We start from the raw sequence: 19,854 nt of genomic DNA, 5'->3' as shown, positions 1-19,854 counted from the left end.
TTTAATCGTCTAAGAAGGCCATTGACCACTGTGCTTTTTTTCATCCAGTGGCTTCTCTGCTTGAGCAAGAACTGTGGCTTTTGCTGGCTGAACTGCTGAAAAGCATCTCATAAACCATGACTGGGCTTGACTTTAAAACAATAATTTTGCAGCTTCTATGGAATGACTTTAGATCATTTTCACCCCGGGAACCTTGGTGTTGATATATATAGAAAATATTTGCAATATCATGGCAAAGCTTTTAGGATGAGATTGGACACAGTAATTAAAAAAAAAAATTCCTTCAGAATACATAAATATATAAGGATCTTAGAGATAACTTCTACTCTTCTAGAAAAGAACAAAAAAATCCCAGAACAAACTATTAGTAGTTGTCTTCTCATACATTTTGTATGTCTGTAAGGTCGTGATTTTTTATAACATAAAAAAACTGGACCAAAAAAGATTTTACCATTGATACAATTCTATAAGATAATCAGCATTAAGTGTATTAATTAAGTGCTTTAAGGGTTACAGAATTTACAGAAGATATCTTAGACAATTTAGAAAATTGCAGCTTCAGAATTGCTTCATGCAGCTTCTAGGATCACTGAGTTGATGCCTTGAAATTGCAGCGGCAATTTAGTCTGTGCTATACACGTTCTTCACAGCTGCTTTGAGTGCTAAAAGCCTTTATTAAAATGCCATTTTGTTTAAAATGTTTCTGTGGTTCACAAGTATGTCTCTAATAAATAAAGACTCTCTTTTAAGACTGAAACATTTGAGTGCTGAAGAGGTAGGTATTAATGCTCAAATAAAAAATCTCTAGTGTGTTAAAGTGAAGTGACTGCGTAAAATCCCTTTCTTAATAGACAGATATATGTGCAAAGTTTTAAGAGATGCTGATAGCCTGGGACTCTTGCTAAAGTGTTGAGGCATAAGCAGAAGAAGGAATGTATTTTTTGAAAGTAGTTTGAGTTTTTGCAATGTTAATTAATGTCGTGGTCACATTCATTTAAAGTAGTCTTAATAAGTGATATCTTATTGTAATGTATTTAGTTGGAGCGAATCTAATTAATCAAATAGATAATATCGACTAATAACAGGGGCCAAGTGTTTAGCTTTTGGAAGAAGAGCTAGTAACTCATAAATATTTCTCAAAAGCATGTGGCATAGCGTAAGGCAGTCACTGAAATCTATCAGCAGACAAGTGTTTCCATGATGCTTTTTTCTGTTGATACCTGTACCCTATCATGGATTTCACATAACACCTGTGGTAACACCTATTTTTCAGGCATATACAGAAGCAGGTTTAAAACTTTGCTTTAGCTGAAGCCAGTGGGTGTTTTGCCACTGATGTTGGCATAGACAATGTTTCTGCTGTTTTCTTTGCCTTCAGAAAAAAATAACCATACTCTTCTTTCTGATGATTTAATGCTATTAGTTCTGAACTAAATGGGATACACCTCCACAGGCCTTTATGCTGTTGTCTCTAGAATATGAATTATTGAGTCACAACTTGTTGAAAAATCTGGTAATGGCTTTGTTGACTTGACTTTTGTTTTAATATGACAAAAAGCCAACTAAGTTTAGCAATGCACCAAAATATTAAAATAGTGATAGAATTTTGGCATAACCTAAGGAAAGGATTTCCAAATTATGGTTATTTTTAAATCATGCATACATAATGCTGTATTTTATTCTAAAATGCTGCAGTGCACAACTGTAGCTTTTTGTTCACTACTAGTTTGATTACTACTGAAGCCATAGGAAAGGAGTTTGTGGGGTTTTTTCACCAGAGGTGGAATGAATTAGTAACAGCTTAGAACAGCTTGGAGCAGCTCCCTAATTCATAATTGTATTTGTTTTATATCATATAATCCTTAAACTTCATATGAGAGTTCTTCCATCTTTCTTCCTGCCCAAGTCTTGTGACATTTCTTTTTTTTTTTTTTTTTTTAATTTTAAACAAATGTCAAAGTTTATTTTGAAAAAAACGGTTTGTTTCTGCAGGTATACTCCATCCTCCCAACTCCGTAATCAAGAAGATGCAAAAGAATGGCTACGGTCCCATTCAGCAGGAGGACTTCAGGATACTGCTGGCAATTCTCCATTTTCATCTGGGTCCAGCATAACATCACCCTCTGGAACTAGATTTAACTTCTCACAGCTTGGTGAATAATAATCTGTTTGAATAGTCATAGCAATACATTGTGTGTCTTGAAAATAGCATATTACACCATATAATTATCTTTCAGCAGCTCCAGTCCCTCATTCAACATCAGGAAGCACTTTCATTGAAATGAGTGTGACTAATTAGCATTATTATCTTGTATGCCCAAAGGTGGCATACTTGCAGTAACTCTTTGAAAATACTTCTCTGGGATTAATCAGATGCCCTAATATAAATTATGAGCTATTCAGTAATGCTATTTGTTAATATCACACATTGGTGTGTTTAAAGGACTTAAGATGTTGCCTACCTGTTTCGTAATATTGTTTTGAAATCCAAGCATATTACTTACTGTATGTGCCAGTCTCATCAGTTTAAGATATTTTATCTTTGTATGTATTTTTCAGGTGTTGGAAAGTTGCATAAAGCTCAGTCTGAAATAATTTATAGAAGTCAGAAGAATTTTAAGTCAGGAAAAGATACCATTCCTTCACTTAATTATATTGATAAAAGTAAACACTAAATGAAGGAAACAATAAAAGTTGATTGACAGGCTCCATAAAGCATTGCAGATTTTGGTTGACCATATCAGCAGCTGAAATAACCTAATTTAAAGTGCTAGTAGCACTCATCTCTGGTGTGCTGCTTAATATTACTTTGTTGCCTTTGCAATGTGTTTAGGTATGTAAATCAGTCCTAACAGGAGATATATATATATATATTCTTTAAGTTGTGACTTTTGGAAAATACTATGTCAAACAGACGTTTTCTGTTTCTTTTTGACTTTCAGAAGTCCCTCCACCTTTTGTAGAACAGTAAAGAAGTAATATGCAAAACAGCTAAGCCTGTTCTTGTGAACTCCATGTGTCCTGTGAATCTGCAGCAACTTACATGGTCACTTGCTTCTAGTGCAGTTTTGAATTGCAGCAGTGACATTTCAGAGCCTTTCTTTGAATGCGATGAAAAGAAACAGATTAAATAAACAGCTTTAAATAAACTGACACTTAACAGAATTTCAGCTGAATATACACACAGTGTAATTACATTGCCAACAGCTAACAAACTGTCATGAAAGTACCTTAATGGTAAAAAAAAAAAAAAATTGTAGTCTTGAGCCCAGAAAGTTAACTCTTTATGGAAATTATTGAAGATTATTCACATTAATAATCTTCAAAAGCTATTTGGCCACAATCAATTAACCAAAAAAAAGAAGATATTTTTCTGTGTTCGTAAGAAAAGAGCTTGGAGATATTGGAGTCAAGAGAGGTCGCTGTGTTTAACTTAATAGCAAATGTGGATATGAAAGTTGAGCATCTTTAAACTGAATTATCTTCTACAATAATAGTCTGTATCAGTTGATGCTATATAGAGAAACTGGCAATGACAGCACACTAAGAGGAGCCTCCCAGTTGGAACAGCAGTTTTGTTGTTCCCTTTTTTGCACAAATCAACTAGTTCTGAGTAAATAGCAGGTATAGTTTTAGCACAAAACTTCTTTTAAAAAATGTGAAACTGGAGTAGATGTTTTGCACTCTATACAGTGGTTGAGAGAGTATTGGGAAATTTGATCTTTTTATAATTCGTATCTCCTCATAGTGGAAAGAAGCAATTCTGAAATACACAACTATTAGGAAACTAAAGCTCTTAACATTTGTGACTTAAATACATAGAAAAATGTCATTTTTTGAGAACTTGAAGGCTTTGAAGGAGATAGTTCATAAGGCCTGTTCTATATAGGCCAAACACTAGTTTAAATTCCTTTGGGCATTTTAGTCCTTTTTGAGGAAGGACTGTTCCAAATTAAATGATGGTTAATTAGTTCATGCCTACAAGGTGTTCATGAGTTGACTGAGCTTGCCTGTAGAAGCTTAGACACATCACGCAGTGTTTAAAATGACCTTATTTACTTGAGTTTGCTTATTCACGAGCTTGATTTGCATACCTCTTATTTTAATTCATTAAATTCAGAAAAATAATGAAGCCTGGAGTGGATGACATCAAAAATTTGTATCTTAAAGAAAAAAAAAATTTGGTAGTTAAACAAAAATTAAGTATTAAAATTTGTGGTCACGCAAATAAATTGATGGTTATTCTTCACTTTATAGCAAGCCCAACCACTGCAGCCCAGATGAGCTTGTCAAATCCAACCATGCTGCGGACCCACAGCCTGTCCAATGCAGATGGTCCTTATGACCCCTACAGTGATACACGCTTCAGGAACAGCTCGATGTCCCTGGACGAGAAAAGCAGAACAATGAGCCGGTCTGGCTCTTTCCGCGATGGCTTTGAAGAAGGTCAGTAAAAAAAATACGTGATGGTGAGGAAAACAATCAGAAGATGTCGTTCTCACATAAACCAAGTATAAATTTGGTGCTTCTCAGTTCAGCATAGGGGTCATTTTGCAGCACACTTCTCTATGAGTGAAGCTCTTAGTGTTAGATAAAACTTCAGTCCTAGTCATTGTTGTTCTGATGACACTCATTCAGTGATCCTTCTGGTTGGACATAGAAAAGCTTGTAAGTGCTGTGCCTAGACCATCACTGTTCAAGAAGTTGTTTAAACACATCCTCTGCTTCGTTTTTAGTGATCTCAGAATGACTCTAGTTCATGCTTCGAGTTAGCATATTAAAGTGTTTCCCTGAATAGGGCTCTTCTCTTGGACCTGGGCCTCCGCACTTATTTTTGTAATACAAATAGTCGGTGTTAACCAGACTGTTGTTTCTATCCTGGCTAATCTTTCCAGTATATAATCTGTATTCAAACTGACCTTACTTTTCATTTCTGCTGAATGTCCTGTGTTGATATCACACAGCTTCCACAGAAGGGACCTGAGTAGTTCTTCAAAACATCTTTTTAATCCCTTGTTGTCTTTTCAAATGCATTATCATACCTGATAAAAGAAGCCCATGTAAATATAAGAAGAAAAAGTAATTTACCTATAAATAAATGTTTACTTTGATTGCTACTGATCAATCAACCCTATGGCTGTAGCAGGAGTAACTATGAGAACACATTAAAACCCTCAACTGTTGGACTTTGAGAAGTCAAGAGTGGGCTGAGCTCTGGGAGTGGTTCATAGGAAGGTCGGTCGTAGGAAGCTCTTCCAGCATTAGCTCTCTTGAATCTTACACCTCCTTTCTGGCAAGGATGGGGAGCTTGGTTGGCTATCAAGTACTTTGCCACTACAGGTCACACAAGCCTTGGCTGGCTTGCTTCCTCCACAGCTGAAGACCTGCACTTGCTCAGCAGTGTTAATAGCAGTGGCCCACTGTTGCTGCTCCCCTAGAGCCAGGCGTGCCTGGGAGCCACACTTGAGTGCTTGTAGGGGCCTTTAAGAGCCCCAAGGTGCCTTCCTGGAGATACTGGTTCTCCCATCAGTTTTCTGCCATTGGAAAGAGGTAGAAGATCCGTATTGGTTATGGCTCTGGAAAGATGCAGGGCTAATTCATTATTGAATTTTGCCATCTAACTCCATCTAATTGTATTATAGAGGCCCATGGCTGAGGATCTTCATTAGGGGTTGAAAACTATTAGCATGATGTTGTAGGGCTGAAAAACTCAGTCCTTGCCAGAATTAACTTTTGTTTGTGCCATGCTCTCAGAAAGCTAGATAATCCTGAACAGTCAAAGACTGCCAGATACTTGAATTCCATTTTGTGATGAACAGTCCTGCTTTTACTAAAGAGTTCCTTAATATAATCTGTGAATGGATTTAGATCACTGCATCTGTGTTATTCTTAGATTTACTGAAAGAACTACTACAGCAAAGCTTACACAGGTTTTATTGAAGACATCCTCAAAAAAATTGTAACCTTAATCTTTTAAAGTGTGCTTAAGATCGCAGTAAATCCATTTTGGCATGTTGGAGGTTAAACTATCTCTTACAATTCAGAAATTGTTGTCCAGGAAAGAGGCTAGTTTGGAGGAATATTTAATAAGTATTACATGTTTGAGGATGAACCATTTGGAAAAAAAAAAAAAAAAGAAGAAAAGGAAAAGGGAAGGGTTACGTGACATGTTCTGCAAAGTACTTTTCATTAATTAAAAAAAAAAATAAAAACAAAGTCACAAGAAAACTCTACCAAGTTATGGACCTGACAGCACTGGAAAAAGATAGAAGGCAGGAAGAGCCTGCTTAATTATCTCCTGCTAATTTCTCAGGGAATCACAAGTTACAAGTGGGCAAGTGGTTCTGAATATGGCATATATGTTGTCCTGTGCTTTCAAACCTGTAGATCTAATTCACTTTCACAGAATGAGAGAACAGATCGAAAAGCATGGATACATAACCACCTTCACCTTGAGAGAATAGATCAACAAGTATTACGGGAATTAAATTTGTGGTTAATGAACAAATTGATTTTACACAATCAGCCAGTGTCAATGAAGCAGAAATCCAGGTGTTAAATAAAGCTTACCAATTTACTTCTTATTTTTTTATTAGCACATAAGATTACAAGGCATTTTATTCTTATTAACATCAGTAGGGCCAGGATTTATTCTTAAAAGCCTTTTTTGTCTTTTGTCTCCGCAGTACAAAGTACAGTCATGTTCCTCACAGTGCAGCATGTAGGTCAAAATGTTAGTCAGCCTTGCAGAGCGTAATTCTTTCGGTAGGAAGGGTTTCAGGACTGGAGAGATGCCAGCAACAACAGCCTCCAAACTGGCCAGAACTTCAGGGGAAAAAAACAACAGCCTAAAACTGAAGTGGTCTCTTGGCTATCCAATTTCCCCGCTTCCCTGGCCATCAGCCCTCCCCAGGAGCTGTGCTGCTGCTGGCTTCACCCCGGTGCTTCAACCTCCTACTGAGAAAGGAATTAAATTCGTTGTATTTGGGGTATAAATTTGTATTCCTTTTTTTGCTACTGACTACAGTACCTGTCGTTCTTTCTGCCCTTTGGACAGTTCATCATGGCGAGACCACTTCTTTTCTAACATTAAAAATGATACGTGCTTGCATATGCATTTATAGTGCTTTAAAATAATAGCTCCAAAACAATTTGGGTTTGTAGCCTGCATGCAGATGCATGTTAACTGCATAAAACAGGAATCACATCAAGAACATAACTGCCTTCAGGCTCCTAATTAAATAGCCTTAAAGTAGCCATCTGCAGATACTTTAGAAAGAAATTGCACAAAAATATTAACTCTTTAGTTGTCCTTTATACTAGAAATCTCAATTTATATACACATTCAAACAGCGTGGCAGTGATGTTTTACAAGGCAAGAGTATGATTCCCAGAGTTACATGTTCTTTCCCTTTTTTTGAGTCTTCTTTCCTCCTTTAAATCCCAAAGTGATCTTAAAAATTGCAGTTGATGCTAACTCAGAAATGTGTGTGTCCCAGTCCATTGTAAAGGAGATCTGTTTCTTCTCTGGCCAGTTGGTATGGCTGCTTTTTTGACAACATCTCTGCTAGTAAAAACGGCACAAAGGAAGAATATAGAGAGGCAAACCAGAAAAGAATATGTTCTCTGTATGAGTCCATTGGTGCCTTTGTGTAATATTGCCTGTGCCTTGGGCTTTTCATCTTGAAAGAGGTCCTAAGGGTAAAATGCAGGTAAAAAGAAAAGTGACAAGGAGATCTTAATGCATAGCATCTACCATATGAAGAGAGCTAAAATAGAGTGGGAATCTTCAGCTTGGAAATACAATGACTGAAGGGAGGTGATAATATATAATTTAGTGCATTATAAAGAGGTCAGTTATCCATTACTTGTCATACCACAGGGTGGGGAAGAACTCAAGGAACTTACTGAGTGGTTCAGTGACAGGTCTAAAACAATTGCAAAGAATTCTATTTCTAAACACAGAAGAGTTTTTTGTTACAGACAGAATGTGTCAGTGGGTTCAGAAGCGGTTAGGCAAGTTAATGGTAGAGAGGTCACAGCAACTATGAAAAATAATGGTCTGACTGCAGTTTCCATCTCAGGGATTTCCATCTCTGACGATTCCCAGAAGATACAAAGATATACCTGGGGAAAAATCACCAAGTATCTGCCTCCTTCTTGCATTCGTTTCCCTAAACATGCGCTGAGGTTGCAGCCAGAGATGGAGCACACGAATTAGACAGACCTGTCTGACTCACGCTAGTTATTTTTATGTTCTTTCTACAGTCCTTAACATCTCACTATAAAGATCATTTTAATTGAAAATACGATTAACCAGAAAAAGCAAATGGGTGTGAGTCTTTTTCACTTTCTTGTGGGTTTTTTTAAATTGTCTTAAATTCCTCTAGAAGCCACCTTAGACTTTGTTTACTTCTCTTTCCAGCCTTGCCTTAGGATATAATGTCAATGGGAAAGCAAAGCCCATTTATTATGAACGTAGGAGAATTGCAGTAGGTAGTTAGAGCAAAATGGCAGCTTTTCTGAACTTTTTTCTGGGGAGGCTGGAGGTATTAGATGGGGGTGGAAGTGATTTAACATGATTTCCTATGATTTTTATGAAGTTACTTGAAGCTCGAGTGGGAAGTTTCAGTTAAATGTATTTTGTTTCTCATACTAAAAATAAAGATAATTTTACATGCTTCAGTAGCAGAAAGAATAGCTTCAGGTAGTTCTTTTTAATAGCATAATTGAAATTTAAATGATGCTATATGTAAATCCTAATACTGGGGTGATTGAGAATCAATGTATATGTATATCTTTTAGCAAATGTGTATTTAAATACAAAAACTTCTTTAAAAGGATTCTTTTCAAGGAAAGGTTTTGTAGCCATGTTTTCACTCGGGTCATTTTTCTTTGAAAGAAAGAACTGGGCCTTGTTAAAGAAATGTCTTTGCTTTAAAGAAAGATGAAAAGAATCTGCAAGGATAGGGAATGTTCAGCTCATGGACACCCATGATAGCACTCCCTTGTCATCAGCAGAAGGAATTACAGCTACATCCAGAGGAGCGTTCAGAGCCCCGAAAGCAGACACTGGTTTCTGCCCTGGGTGCTCCATGTCTTCCTCTGGAGCATCTGGTTATATACCAGAGCTGGCTATATTGGTCCTCTCGGGACATCTCCATCTTGGTCTGCTGAAGAAAACAGCCTGCCCCCTCAGGCTCATCTAAAACTGAAGATGTAGCAGTCACATATACTTCCGTAATCTCTCCTGCATTTCAGTTAATTTGTTGCTGATGAAGCCCTTTCTCAAGGGCTTAAAATAAGCTGTCCAGAGAAATCTATTTCTGAACAAATCTTCACTGAAGCTATTCTTTCCAATCTTCTTGACCACATCTCATTCCCCCCAAAACAAGTATTTGTTAAAACAGCTTTACCAAATCAGAGTTTATGGATTGTATTACCTGGCCATGCATTCTTCAAACTTGTGCAGTTTGGTGCAGTAATATAATTAAGTTTATGATGGATGATGAAATTTGTAAAAGTATTTCTTCAGTAGGCTGGTAGTTGTCAGTGGATGATCTATGATGATTCCACTGTGTGGTTACTGTATTTATATTCATTGTGTTTATTTTCTTTCCTTTAGTGCATGGTTCTTCTCTTTCTTTGGTGTCCAGTACATCATCTATTTATTCAACTGTGAGTATATTGAAATGCATAATTTGGGTTTACTGATCAGAATAATTGAATTGACTGGTCTTATTCTGCTAATTATTTTTGCCATTCGAGAGGAGAAGAAAAAGCATTTTTCATTTGATTGTGTTCTGAATGCTGACTGCAAAAGAAGTGTTTATGTTCATAATGATGTCTGTGGGTATTTAGCAGTATCTTCATTAAACACAGACATTAATGGCCTAAAAGCAGCAATTTATTTTTTGAGTCAGTATTTTACAACTACACTGTATGTTTTGCTACAAAGAACCTCAGTAGATGTGAGGCAATTTAAACTTCATTACCTAAAGCACCCCAGAATTTGCTGAATAGAGTCATTCCAGCCCTCTATTAATGATTTGCTACTAAATAAGTTTTAAGTTTTTAATACACAGAATTTAACAATTCTAAAGAAGACATTATGCCGGTAATATTTTCTCCAAATGTATTCATTTAGGTTATCTGATCCTAAAATAAGGCTTACTGGAGTTTGAAAATACAGGGAGGTTTTTTTAAACACACGTTGCGTTTGCTTATTTTCTTCTCACAGTCTCATGAAAGATTTTCCATTTAAATGTATATTATGGAAGACCGTGTAAATTACAACTATACGTGTGCTTTAGTGGGGAGGTGAGGCTGCAACATGCAGACCTGTCTTGCCTAGTTTTTCTCTAGCTAGTTGGGGTGATGGCAGCAGCCCAGGGGCATGGCAAGTTCCAGCCCACACAAGACTGTACAGAAGTATTTGGCACTGATGGTTAAATCCCAGTGGCTTCACTGCTCTAACTGTCCAGGCTAGCCAGATTAAAGGTGCTTTATGTATTCCTGGCATGCTATGATCATAGTTTGGGGGGGTTTCTTAAAGCACAACCTTTCAAAAAACAGTGGATAATAATTACTTCTGAAATACATGTTAACTGAATGGGATCTTCAAATTGTTGTGCAAGTATGATGTAGCTTCATGCTTACCATACATCCACAGCTGAAACAAGCGTGTAATACAAGAGTATGTGGAAGAACTTGCTCTTGGAAGGTCATACATAACTGTCTATGAAGTCTGTCACGCCAGCATAGTGTTTTTTAGCATTATTTTACGTTAGGAGGCTACATGTGTAACATGGCCTTAAGACGTTGATAATAAATTGAAAATTTACCACCTTTCATTATGACCTTGCCTCAAAGCAAGGCCCATATGAAGCCAAACCAGATAATGTACCAGAAGGGTGAAGAGCAGACCTTTTCCTCTGGTTTATAACCCTGAGAGCCACAAGCAGAGCCCTCGGCAGCTGCTGTCTTTGCTTCTGGTTTATGTGCTTGCTGCCCAAGCACAAGCGCCTCTTAATAGCGTGGTTTGATGGGTATAATTTTCATGGTGGCTGGTAGTGGACATGTTTACATAAGGACAGTGGAGTGTGTAACTCCTTACCATATACTTCTCTTTAGCTGATCTCTTTGGTTAGAAGCAAGCCATAGGAGCCACAGTTTTATCATGCAGACCACAACGGATGGTCGGTACATCCACTTTGCATCCTTGGTTAACTAGTGTGTCCTCGGTTTTTCATCACCACAGTGCCTAGGCAGCACCCAAGTGGGATTTTTTATTTTTTTTTCACACCACTTTGGAATGCAAAAACATGATCTCTGTCCTTTGGAGAGCTGAGCATCAGAGGAAGGGAATTGCCTAGGATCATCCTTGTTCTGTGACAGTCCTGCTCTTCAGAGCCTCATCCAGTCCCTTATGCATGGAGCCAGGACTTCACCCTTCCACAGCTCAGACTCCACGGTGCACTGGTCAGCAAGCTGAGAAGGGGAGCCCAAATTCCTTCCTGCAGGGAGAACAACTGTACTAGCAGCCTGGTTTGTTTTTCATGAAGAATGAGTAAATTAGGAGATTATTTTAGATTGAATATGGAAGTGGGATTCCAAAATAAGAAATTCACATTTGAGTTTTTGAAATTTTTTTTAAAAATGAAAAATTTGATAAATTTGTCAGGCTGGTTGTGTTGTAATATCCTCATGTGTTTTCCTCTGTTTTTATTTTATAGCCTGAAGAGAAGTGCCAGTCAGAGGTAAGAGCACACCGTGTTTAACAGGCGTAATTGTTCTGTCAAGACACTCTGCATTTCTTGTCTTCGTATTTTATTTCTCCATATTATGATGCAATAAAGTGCTCTCTTAAAATATATAGATTCGCAAGCTGCGAAGAGAGTTGGATGCATCCCAAGAAAAAGTGTCAGCTCTGACAACTCAGTTGACTGCCAATGTGAGTACAACTCTGAGAACAAACACTAACAGGGAATGCCTTTAATGCACCAATTACTACCTCAGTTTTTCTAAGTGACAAAAAGATTTCATGTGTATAAGGTTCGGTTCATATTACCAATGTGTTTAAAAAAATGACTGCCTGTATGTGGGACCTTTCCAAATACAACATCCTCTATCCTACTGAATTGTGTTACGCTTTTCTTCACATACTGAATTATAATATTCATTTGGCTTTATGTGTATGTAAACCATCTTGAGAAGCAGGGTCTTCTCTTTTCTTAAGTCTTTTCTTAAAAATAGCGTCTTGCTTTGACATTTTGGGTGGGGTGAGGTACAGATGTTATAATTGGTAGGAATAAGAACTGGTAGGAATGTGGGTTGAAATGCATTGTATTTAGCTATTGCATGAGGAAATGGGCTGATGGCATGATAGGTGATAGTGGCATAAGAGGCTCTGAGAACTAATTTAAAGTTATGCCTAAAGAATGGAAATGCTTGATTTTTAACTAGTGTAGACAAGACTTGTGCTTGTTTGCTTGGAGGAATTTGAGGAATAAGTAATGGAAGACACTTGTGAAAAAAAGATTTGGGGCCAGGAGGTGTTGAGACAACAGTATGTATGACCCTGAGCAAGTTTATTTATGTGGTCTGCGCTGTAGTCAGATAGCAGAAATCTGCAAAACAGAAGCTTACTAGAAAAATAAGCAGTTCTAGAGTAAATAAGCTGCAGGTGAATAGTCATCAAATCAAATCATACTGACATCCTAGTTGGTGAGAATGAGTAAACATCAAAACACATGGTACTGAAGAGGATATTGCTGTCCATCAGCTCTCTGAATAGGTGGGATGTGAAACTTGGCACTTGAGCAGGAGGATTCGAGGGGAAATCTACTGTGGTGTTCACTGCAGGCATCACAGTGCTTCAGCCAGCTTGCGAAATGGAAAGGGCAAACCAAGAACTCAGTTAATAGGGAAGTCAAATAAAAGGGCTTTGAGCGCATGTAACCACTCAGTCACTTTCCCAAAAGGAAAAGAAAAAATGGTAAAAATCTCCCCCAAAATCAGATCTTATGTTTACCTTTCAAATACAAAGGGGACTGGATACATGAGTTGGTTTTCACCCAGAAGTTTTGTTTACGTGTGAGAAAGCAGGACCAGACTCTTGCATATACAGATTTTTTATTGTGGTGTTAAATACCTCAGATTGTGTCCTTCAAACAAAGAACTTGTCACCTGTGCCTCAGCTAGCTCTGCCTTTGTTTTGCTGCGTACTTCTGCATGCAGCGTTCAGATTCAGTAGGGTGTTACTCAACACAGGAGTTAGTAGCTTGTCTCCAAGAGTAGTGAGTAGCACAGGCTACTCTGTGCCTGCTCCAGCTGCCAGAATTTGCCCAAGAATTTATGTGTGGTTACTACCACTGTCTTTGCAGAGAATAGTTTTTAACATATGCTGTGCTGCTGTACATTTTTGTTTCAGGGATGTTTTGGGGAGGGAGAGTGTTCACCCCAAAAAGTTAGCATCCTTTATTATTTTGATAATTTTCCATTTTTCTTCATTCACTTCGCTAAAACTTTAAAGTGTTTTATTCGTGCTATTTAGACTTGGACTTGCCCCTTATTTGTCCTTAAATTAGCAACAGCCTGCTACAGAGGTGTTGCTATAACTGTCCTAGTAATATATTTCAGTCTCTAGCCAGCTCTTTTCAGAGAACATCTTCTTTTCCCTTCTAAGAGGCCAGGTCTGTTCCCCAAAAAGTTAAGACTAATTAATCAATGCCGTTTGTTAAGATATTGCTTTATGGACATTTTCTTTACATAGATTTTTTTAAAAATAAAATGTTTTTAACTCTAGACAATTTGAATTAATCTCTTTATTAACTTTTTCCTCAGTTTTCCTATATAGGCATTGCAGCTTTTGATGCTTCTCAGGCCATCAGGGGCAAGAATTCAAATAGGTTTTGCTCCGACTAAGAAGTGAAGATAACTCTTTTCCATAGCTCACTGAACAACTTCCAGATAGGAATAATTTCAAGATGCCTGGTCCAATTTTCAAAGAGAAACTTTTTCTTAAGATTCAGTTCAAAACATTAAGGGTTTATATCCAATTATTAATCCATGTGGTCCCACTTGCCCATGTATTTTTTGCTTTTGCAAGGTATTGCTGAGGATTCCTGAATATCAGTTTTGTTGTTCCCTGTCCATCCTCGCCAACAGAAGCTTTTCAATCTCTGTTTTTAAAATAAATATTTAGGTTTTCATACATGTGTAGGGTGAGGGTTTAAATTACTTTTTGCTATTTTCTCACAGTCTCTGCTCTGCTTATTTTCATAGAGGCTGATGGGAATGAGAGATGCACATCCCCGTGTTATTGTACTGCTCATGTTTGTTTTCATTGTGAATGTGAGAACAGTTATTTAGGACAAGTCAGCTGTGTGCTGCTGAAGAATAAGTCTGGAATAGCTCTGTGAAAGGTTTTGCTGTTCTGTATATATTTAGGTGAGAGAATGTCCTTTTCCACTTGGAAAGATTTCACACAACTTTACTTGTCGTTGTGTGTGTAGAATTGTTTTTAATAGAGAAATAAAATATTTTACACGGTTAGTATAGATTGTTATGGCTAATGAGAAATGGGTATTGAACTGTGCCTGTGTTTAGTTATTTGTGCACATGCATATAGATATACATGTATATCTATAAAACAGACCCATGTCATCGCACCAGAAACAGAGTTCCTTTCTATCAAGTTCCTTTCCATCTTCTCAATCTACTTTTCCTTCCTTTTACTTCTCAGTCTTTTTCAATTCCTAGCTGATATTCTCAATATAATCAACATGCGGTTCTCAGTGCTTCTTGGGAAAAGAAGGATGGGTAGTTGGCCAAGCACGAGGAGGTTTTGGATGATTATTTAGCACGTGGATCTCGGTTTCAGGCAAGGTGCATGCAAATATTGGACAAGCCTTAGAGGTTGTGCAGGTGTATCAGCTGATAAAGCATCTGGCAGACTGGCTGCAGTGCTGCAGCAGTTCTGCCTCCATCCTTGTCCCTCTTTGCAGAGGAGGCATCTCCAGACCGAACTGACTGACCTTGCTTTCAGAGTTCTCCTGTTGGGATAGCACAGTGAGGAGCTCCACCTCTGTGTCTTTCAGAGTCTTTTTGCTTTAAATAGCCACAAGCAAAATAAGTGGTCTAGTTGGAGGGAAGTTTCTGCCTGGCTTTCCTTTATTTAAAAACTTGTTTTATATTTTATTTACCATTTTCTATTTTATTTTACTTTTTAGGGTATCCACTTAAAACTTTTAAGTGACATTTTGGGGGTTTTTTAGATCTAAACTTTTTGCGAAAAGCTTTGTGGCAGGAGTTAACTGTGTGAGGATACCTCAAAACTATCACCCAGTAACCTTATACATGCTAATAATGGCCCACATAAAAAGTCAAAGTTCAAGTCTGAGTTCAAAAATGCAGCAGCAGGAGATGTTTAGAAATATGAGTGGATTTGTCTCTTTTTCCTCTCTACATTTTGTGATGGGAGGTCTCTTTATGTCCTTGCTTGCAATAGCCTGAGGACATGGCTAGATAACCAAGAACATCCTTCTGTGCTTTTTTGGTATTGGGAATACTTTCAGGTGACATGTATTCTCTAAAGTGTCCTTTAAATACCTCAGTTACTTAATCCGTGAGATGTTTCCAAAAAAAAAAGAAATTGAATCTATTTCAACAAATTTGCAAAATGTATTTTCTATTTATCACAAAATCCAAGCAGCTTTAAACAACTGAGAAAAAAACATGAACTGGATTAGTTTGAGATGTGACTCTTCAAAGGGCCTTTACTCCTAGGGACCCAGGAGGGGGTTTTGTTCTTGATGTATCCTGGATGTCAAGTTGCACATTTTTTCCAATAATGAGAATTCTGAACTGGGAAAAAATCTGTTGGATTATGTCTGAGATAACCGTCTTGGCTGTTGAAATAATAGTATCAAAGAAATGGATGTAGCAGCTGACTGAGGAGCCATCTCCAGGAAATCTCCTACCGATGTGCCAGGTCACAGAGTTACTCCCTACATCTGTGTTTCCTGAAGCATTTGGTAGCAGCAGATGCTGAGCATGGTTTAGCCTAAAACTGCATCGCTGCGTAGTGTGCTGCTAGTAGCACTTGTACATGGAAGGGCTGTCATTGTCTAAAATTTTGAAATCAGTCTGTTACCTTTGGCGTTTCTAATTTTCCACAATTAAATTGTTCCTGTTAATTCATTTGCAAACATTTTCACAGTATATGCCCTGCTCCTTTGACCTTTTCTAATCACTTTATTTTCCTCTGTATTGTTTACACAACAAACAATGCAGCGCAGTAGGTGGTCTGTTTAAATACCTGCAGAAATATTCTTGTTTTGGGGGGAGAGAACAAACTACTTCTGTATGGTTCAACTTTCAGGCTCACCTGGTGGCAGCATTTGAGCAGAGCCTGGGCAACATGACGATCAGACTGCAGAGCCTGACAATGACCGCAGAACAAAAGGCAAGCTTGAAAAGTGTTTGGGGAAGTCTTAACTTCTGCTTCTAGCATTGTTGCTCATGCTTCTTTTGTAGTTGTGGGGAGAAAAAAATTACATACACTGTCCACCTTAGTTTCCTCAATTGTGATGACAGAGTAAAATGTAGTAAAAATTTTGTATAAAATACTCATTTTCTGCACTGGCATGTTGTGGCAACTGATCAGTTCCTACAAATTGTTGCTTTGGACACAAGTCTTCAGTATTGCATATTTTTGTAACAGATTTCTTCTCAGTGCATCCATACGTGTGCATGTTCAAGAGAAACGCCAAGAAAAATCATTGCAAGGCAGGCAGTATTGCATTTTTGGACAGTGTGCTTGACTGTATATTATTTCTGTATTACAAAGCACGTACATTTTTTTGGTGTTGTAATAACAAAGCTATTTTGCAGCCTGTTGAGGTTGTGCTTCCCCAGGTATACCAAACCTCATTTTCATCTCGTTGTACATATATATTCCATAAATTGTCTATCAGCTACCAATGTTCAGATTGAAATGTGGCTTCTTTGGAACAGTTAGATCCTCCAGTCCAACCATGACCCTCACACTGACCGTTCCCAACTCCCCCAGATCCCTCAGCACTGGGTCAACCCGACTCTTCAACCCCTCCCGGGATGGGGACTCCCCCCCTGCCCTGGGCAGCCCATTCCAACGCCCAACAACCCCTTCTGCAAAGAAATCCTTCCTCAGAGCCAGCCTGACCCTGCCCTGGGCAGCTTGAGGCCATTCCCTCTTGTCCTGGTGCTGGCTCCTTGGTTCAAGAGACTCATCCCCCCTCTCTGCCCCCTCCTGTCAGGCAGCTGTAGAGGGCCAGGAGGTCTCCCCTCAGCCTCCTCTTCTCCAGACTGAACCCCCCCAGTTCCCTAGCTGCTCTTCATAAGACATGTATCACTGATTTATTTTTTTAATTTATTCAAGGACTCAGAACTGAACGAGTTAAGGAAGACTATTGAACTACTGAAGAAGCAAAATGCTGCTGCCCAGGCTGCCATCAATGGAGTCATCAACACACCTGAGCTCAACTGCAAAGGTGAGAAACTAGCACTACATTTAGCAACTGTGCTGTGCTCATGGGACTTCAGACCTCTTGGTAATAGCTCATATAACCGTTGAGATTTACTTGTTTTGGATGTGGGGATTTGAAATGGGTATTTGTGTAAACAGCGCAGTTGATTCTACGGAAGTAAATGAGTATGTTAAATACACAGGAAGGCATTTTAACAAAGCTACTCCACCTTCAGTGTGAGCTCACTGAATTTTTTTATTATAAGCATGTAGTAATTCACCCATTTAGACACTGATGTGAAGCAGCAAGGAGTAGAGAACCCCATTTCAGAGCTCTCAAGCGCTTGGCTTTATTTTCTGTGGTGTTTTCAGTAATTTCCAATATAAAGTCTGAATGCAGTCCCGCCTTAACTCACTTCTCTTATTTATCCCAGCAATTTACACTTCTATCAAGTTTCCTACATAATTTTGACACCACCTCTATTCACATGCAGGACCTGGAGCTGCTCAACCCACAGACCTGCGGATCCGGAGGCAGCACTCTTCAGATAGTGTCTCCAGTATTAACAGTGCTACCAGTCACTCCAGTGTGGGGAGCAACATTGAGAGTGATTCAAAGAAAAAGAAGAGGAAGAACTGGGTGAGTGTATTTTAACAGATTACGTGAGGTTTATATAAAATTGTCGGAACATGCAGGGTGAAATCTAGCCTCTCAGCTCCTCCTTCCTTCCCTCATGCAACAGGTCAGCACAAGGACTATGCACTCTTTAAATCCTGTGTAAACTCTCTTTTGAAGGCTTAATTGAGTTGTAAGTGATGTATATGCTTGTGTTGACTCTGTCTAGGATTGAATTTTAGCTTAATAGCCAAAAGGCCAGTATTAAATTAGAAATAGCTGTCAAAGATCAATTCTGGCTAAAAGTAATACGGTGTCCAACCCCTTAGGGAAAACTCGAAGTCTGTTATTAAAGTAAAACAAATCCAAAATGAGAAATCATTCTTACTTTATTTTTTTTTTCTTTTTGGCTCGTAGGGCTTTCTTTTAAGTGAACATGTTAAACACTTCAAGAACTGTGTTTTGAACATTACTGTGGAGTTCTACAACAAAAAACCACTTTTAAGTCTTTAAAAGTCTGTGGTGCTGGACATTTCTTTTGCAAGATTTTGCAATACTTAACTTTCATGTCCCATTTTTCCTTATTTGCTTATCATGTAGTGTGTACAAGGTACCCTGTACAGGAGGAAAGGTGCATAATATTAAACTCCATTTTGAGTTAGACCATAACTGCTTTAGTGACCTAGTCTGATTGTAGTTTGGACTAAAGTCCCTAGATCCTTTATTGTAGCCAGTAAAGCAATCCACCACTTCCTTCCCACTGAATTTAAATCTCCCTGGATCTTTTGGGGGAACAGATAAATCCGTATAGTTACAAAATGTGGTTTGAGTTGGTAAAAGGTTGTTTTGTATTTGCACAGTAGCCTCTCAGAAATGTTTATAAAACTGAACTGTAAGAAACAGCTTCCTGAGCAGGTTCTTGGGTTTTATTTCTCTTATCACAGTGGTTTAATATTGATATTTTGCCTGCTCCTTCATAACAGCAGTGGTTCCACTCTGCCCCTTAAATAATGGGTTGAATTGAAACGGTGTCATCTCCAAATCCTTCTTGTGCTGGGTTATACATTAGTTATAGACAGAGTAAATTGCTGTAACTTTTAAATTGCCAGCCACTCTTAATTTGTGACACAAACCTTTTGTAATCATTAAGCCTTAGTTAAGATAAACACTTAAAATTTTTACTTCAGCTTCTATTCTTTGTTATTGTAACCTAGTAGATATCCTACATCAGCCTACACATCCTCCTCGTCAGACGACTATTTTTAAAGAAGGTTAAGGAAACATCTTATTATAAAGAGAAATAAGTAAAGTTTTCATGAAGTGGAAAAAGCAGGACACTATTTTTATCGTTATTAAAAATGCATCATTGCTGTAAAATGAAGATTGGAAATTAAATCAGTCATTTACCAAGAAAAATATATGAGTTGAGTCTGATTTACACTTTGTTTACTCCACAAATACTGAGGAAGTTCTCAGCCAAGATTTTCTTGCTATATATTGAAAACAACACAGCTGTCCATTCAGGGCTGAGACACCAGATTTTCAACATTTCTCACCGTAGGAGTCTTTGTCTAGTTTAAGAATAACTTTCAGCTCACAGTAAGCCAGCCTGTTTGCAACGTGTAATTTGCAATAGCTTTAAACACTGCTTGTAGAGTGTCCTGAGTTAGATGGGACCCATGAGGATCATCAAGTCCAAGCCCTGACTCCATATAGGGCAGCCTTAAAG

General features: G+C 38.1%; 1 protein-coding gene across 12 annotated transcripts in view; it reads left to right on the top strand.

Annotated features, from left to right (window-relative positions):
* NAV2 (neuron navigator 2) overlaps positions 1-19,854 on the top strand; it is a 417,220-nt gene that overhangs the window by 374,968 nt on the left and 22,398 nt on the right. For all 12 annotated transcript variants that reach the window (XM_026850748.1, XM_026850747.1, XM_026850744.1 and 9 more), the window contains 8 exons: positions 1,993-2,153; positions 4,258-4,446; positions 9,626-9,678; positions 11,736-11,759; positions 11,879-11,953; positions 16,385-16,468; positions 17,423-17,534; positions 18,004-18,149. In XM_026850748.1, coding sequence (XP_026706549.1) covers positions 1,993-2,153; positions 4,258-4,446; positions 9,626-9,678; positions 11,736-11,759; positions 11,879-11,953; positions 16,385-16,468; positions 17,423-17,534; positions 18,004-18,149 — 844 coding nt within the window. The remainder of the gene's footprint in view (positions 1-1,992; positions 2,154-4,257; positions 4,447-9,625; positions 9,679-11,735; positions 11,760-11,878; positions 11,954-16,384; positions 16,469-17,422; positions 17,535-18,003; positions 18,150-19,854) is intronic.

This window comes from Athene cunicularia (assembly GCF_003259725.1).
Source record: "Athene cunicularia isolate RWA chromosome 5 unlocalized genomic scaffold, athCun1 chr5_part3, whole genome shotgun sequence".
Lineage (NCBI taxonomy): Eukaryota > Metazoa > Chordata > Aves > Strigiformes > Strigidae > Athene > Athene cunicularia.
This window is presented reverse-complemented; position numbering and strand designations above follow the sequence as displayed.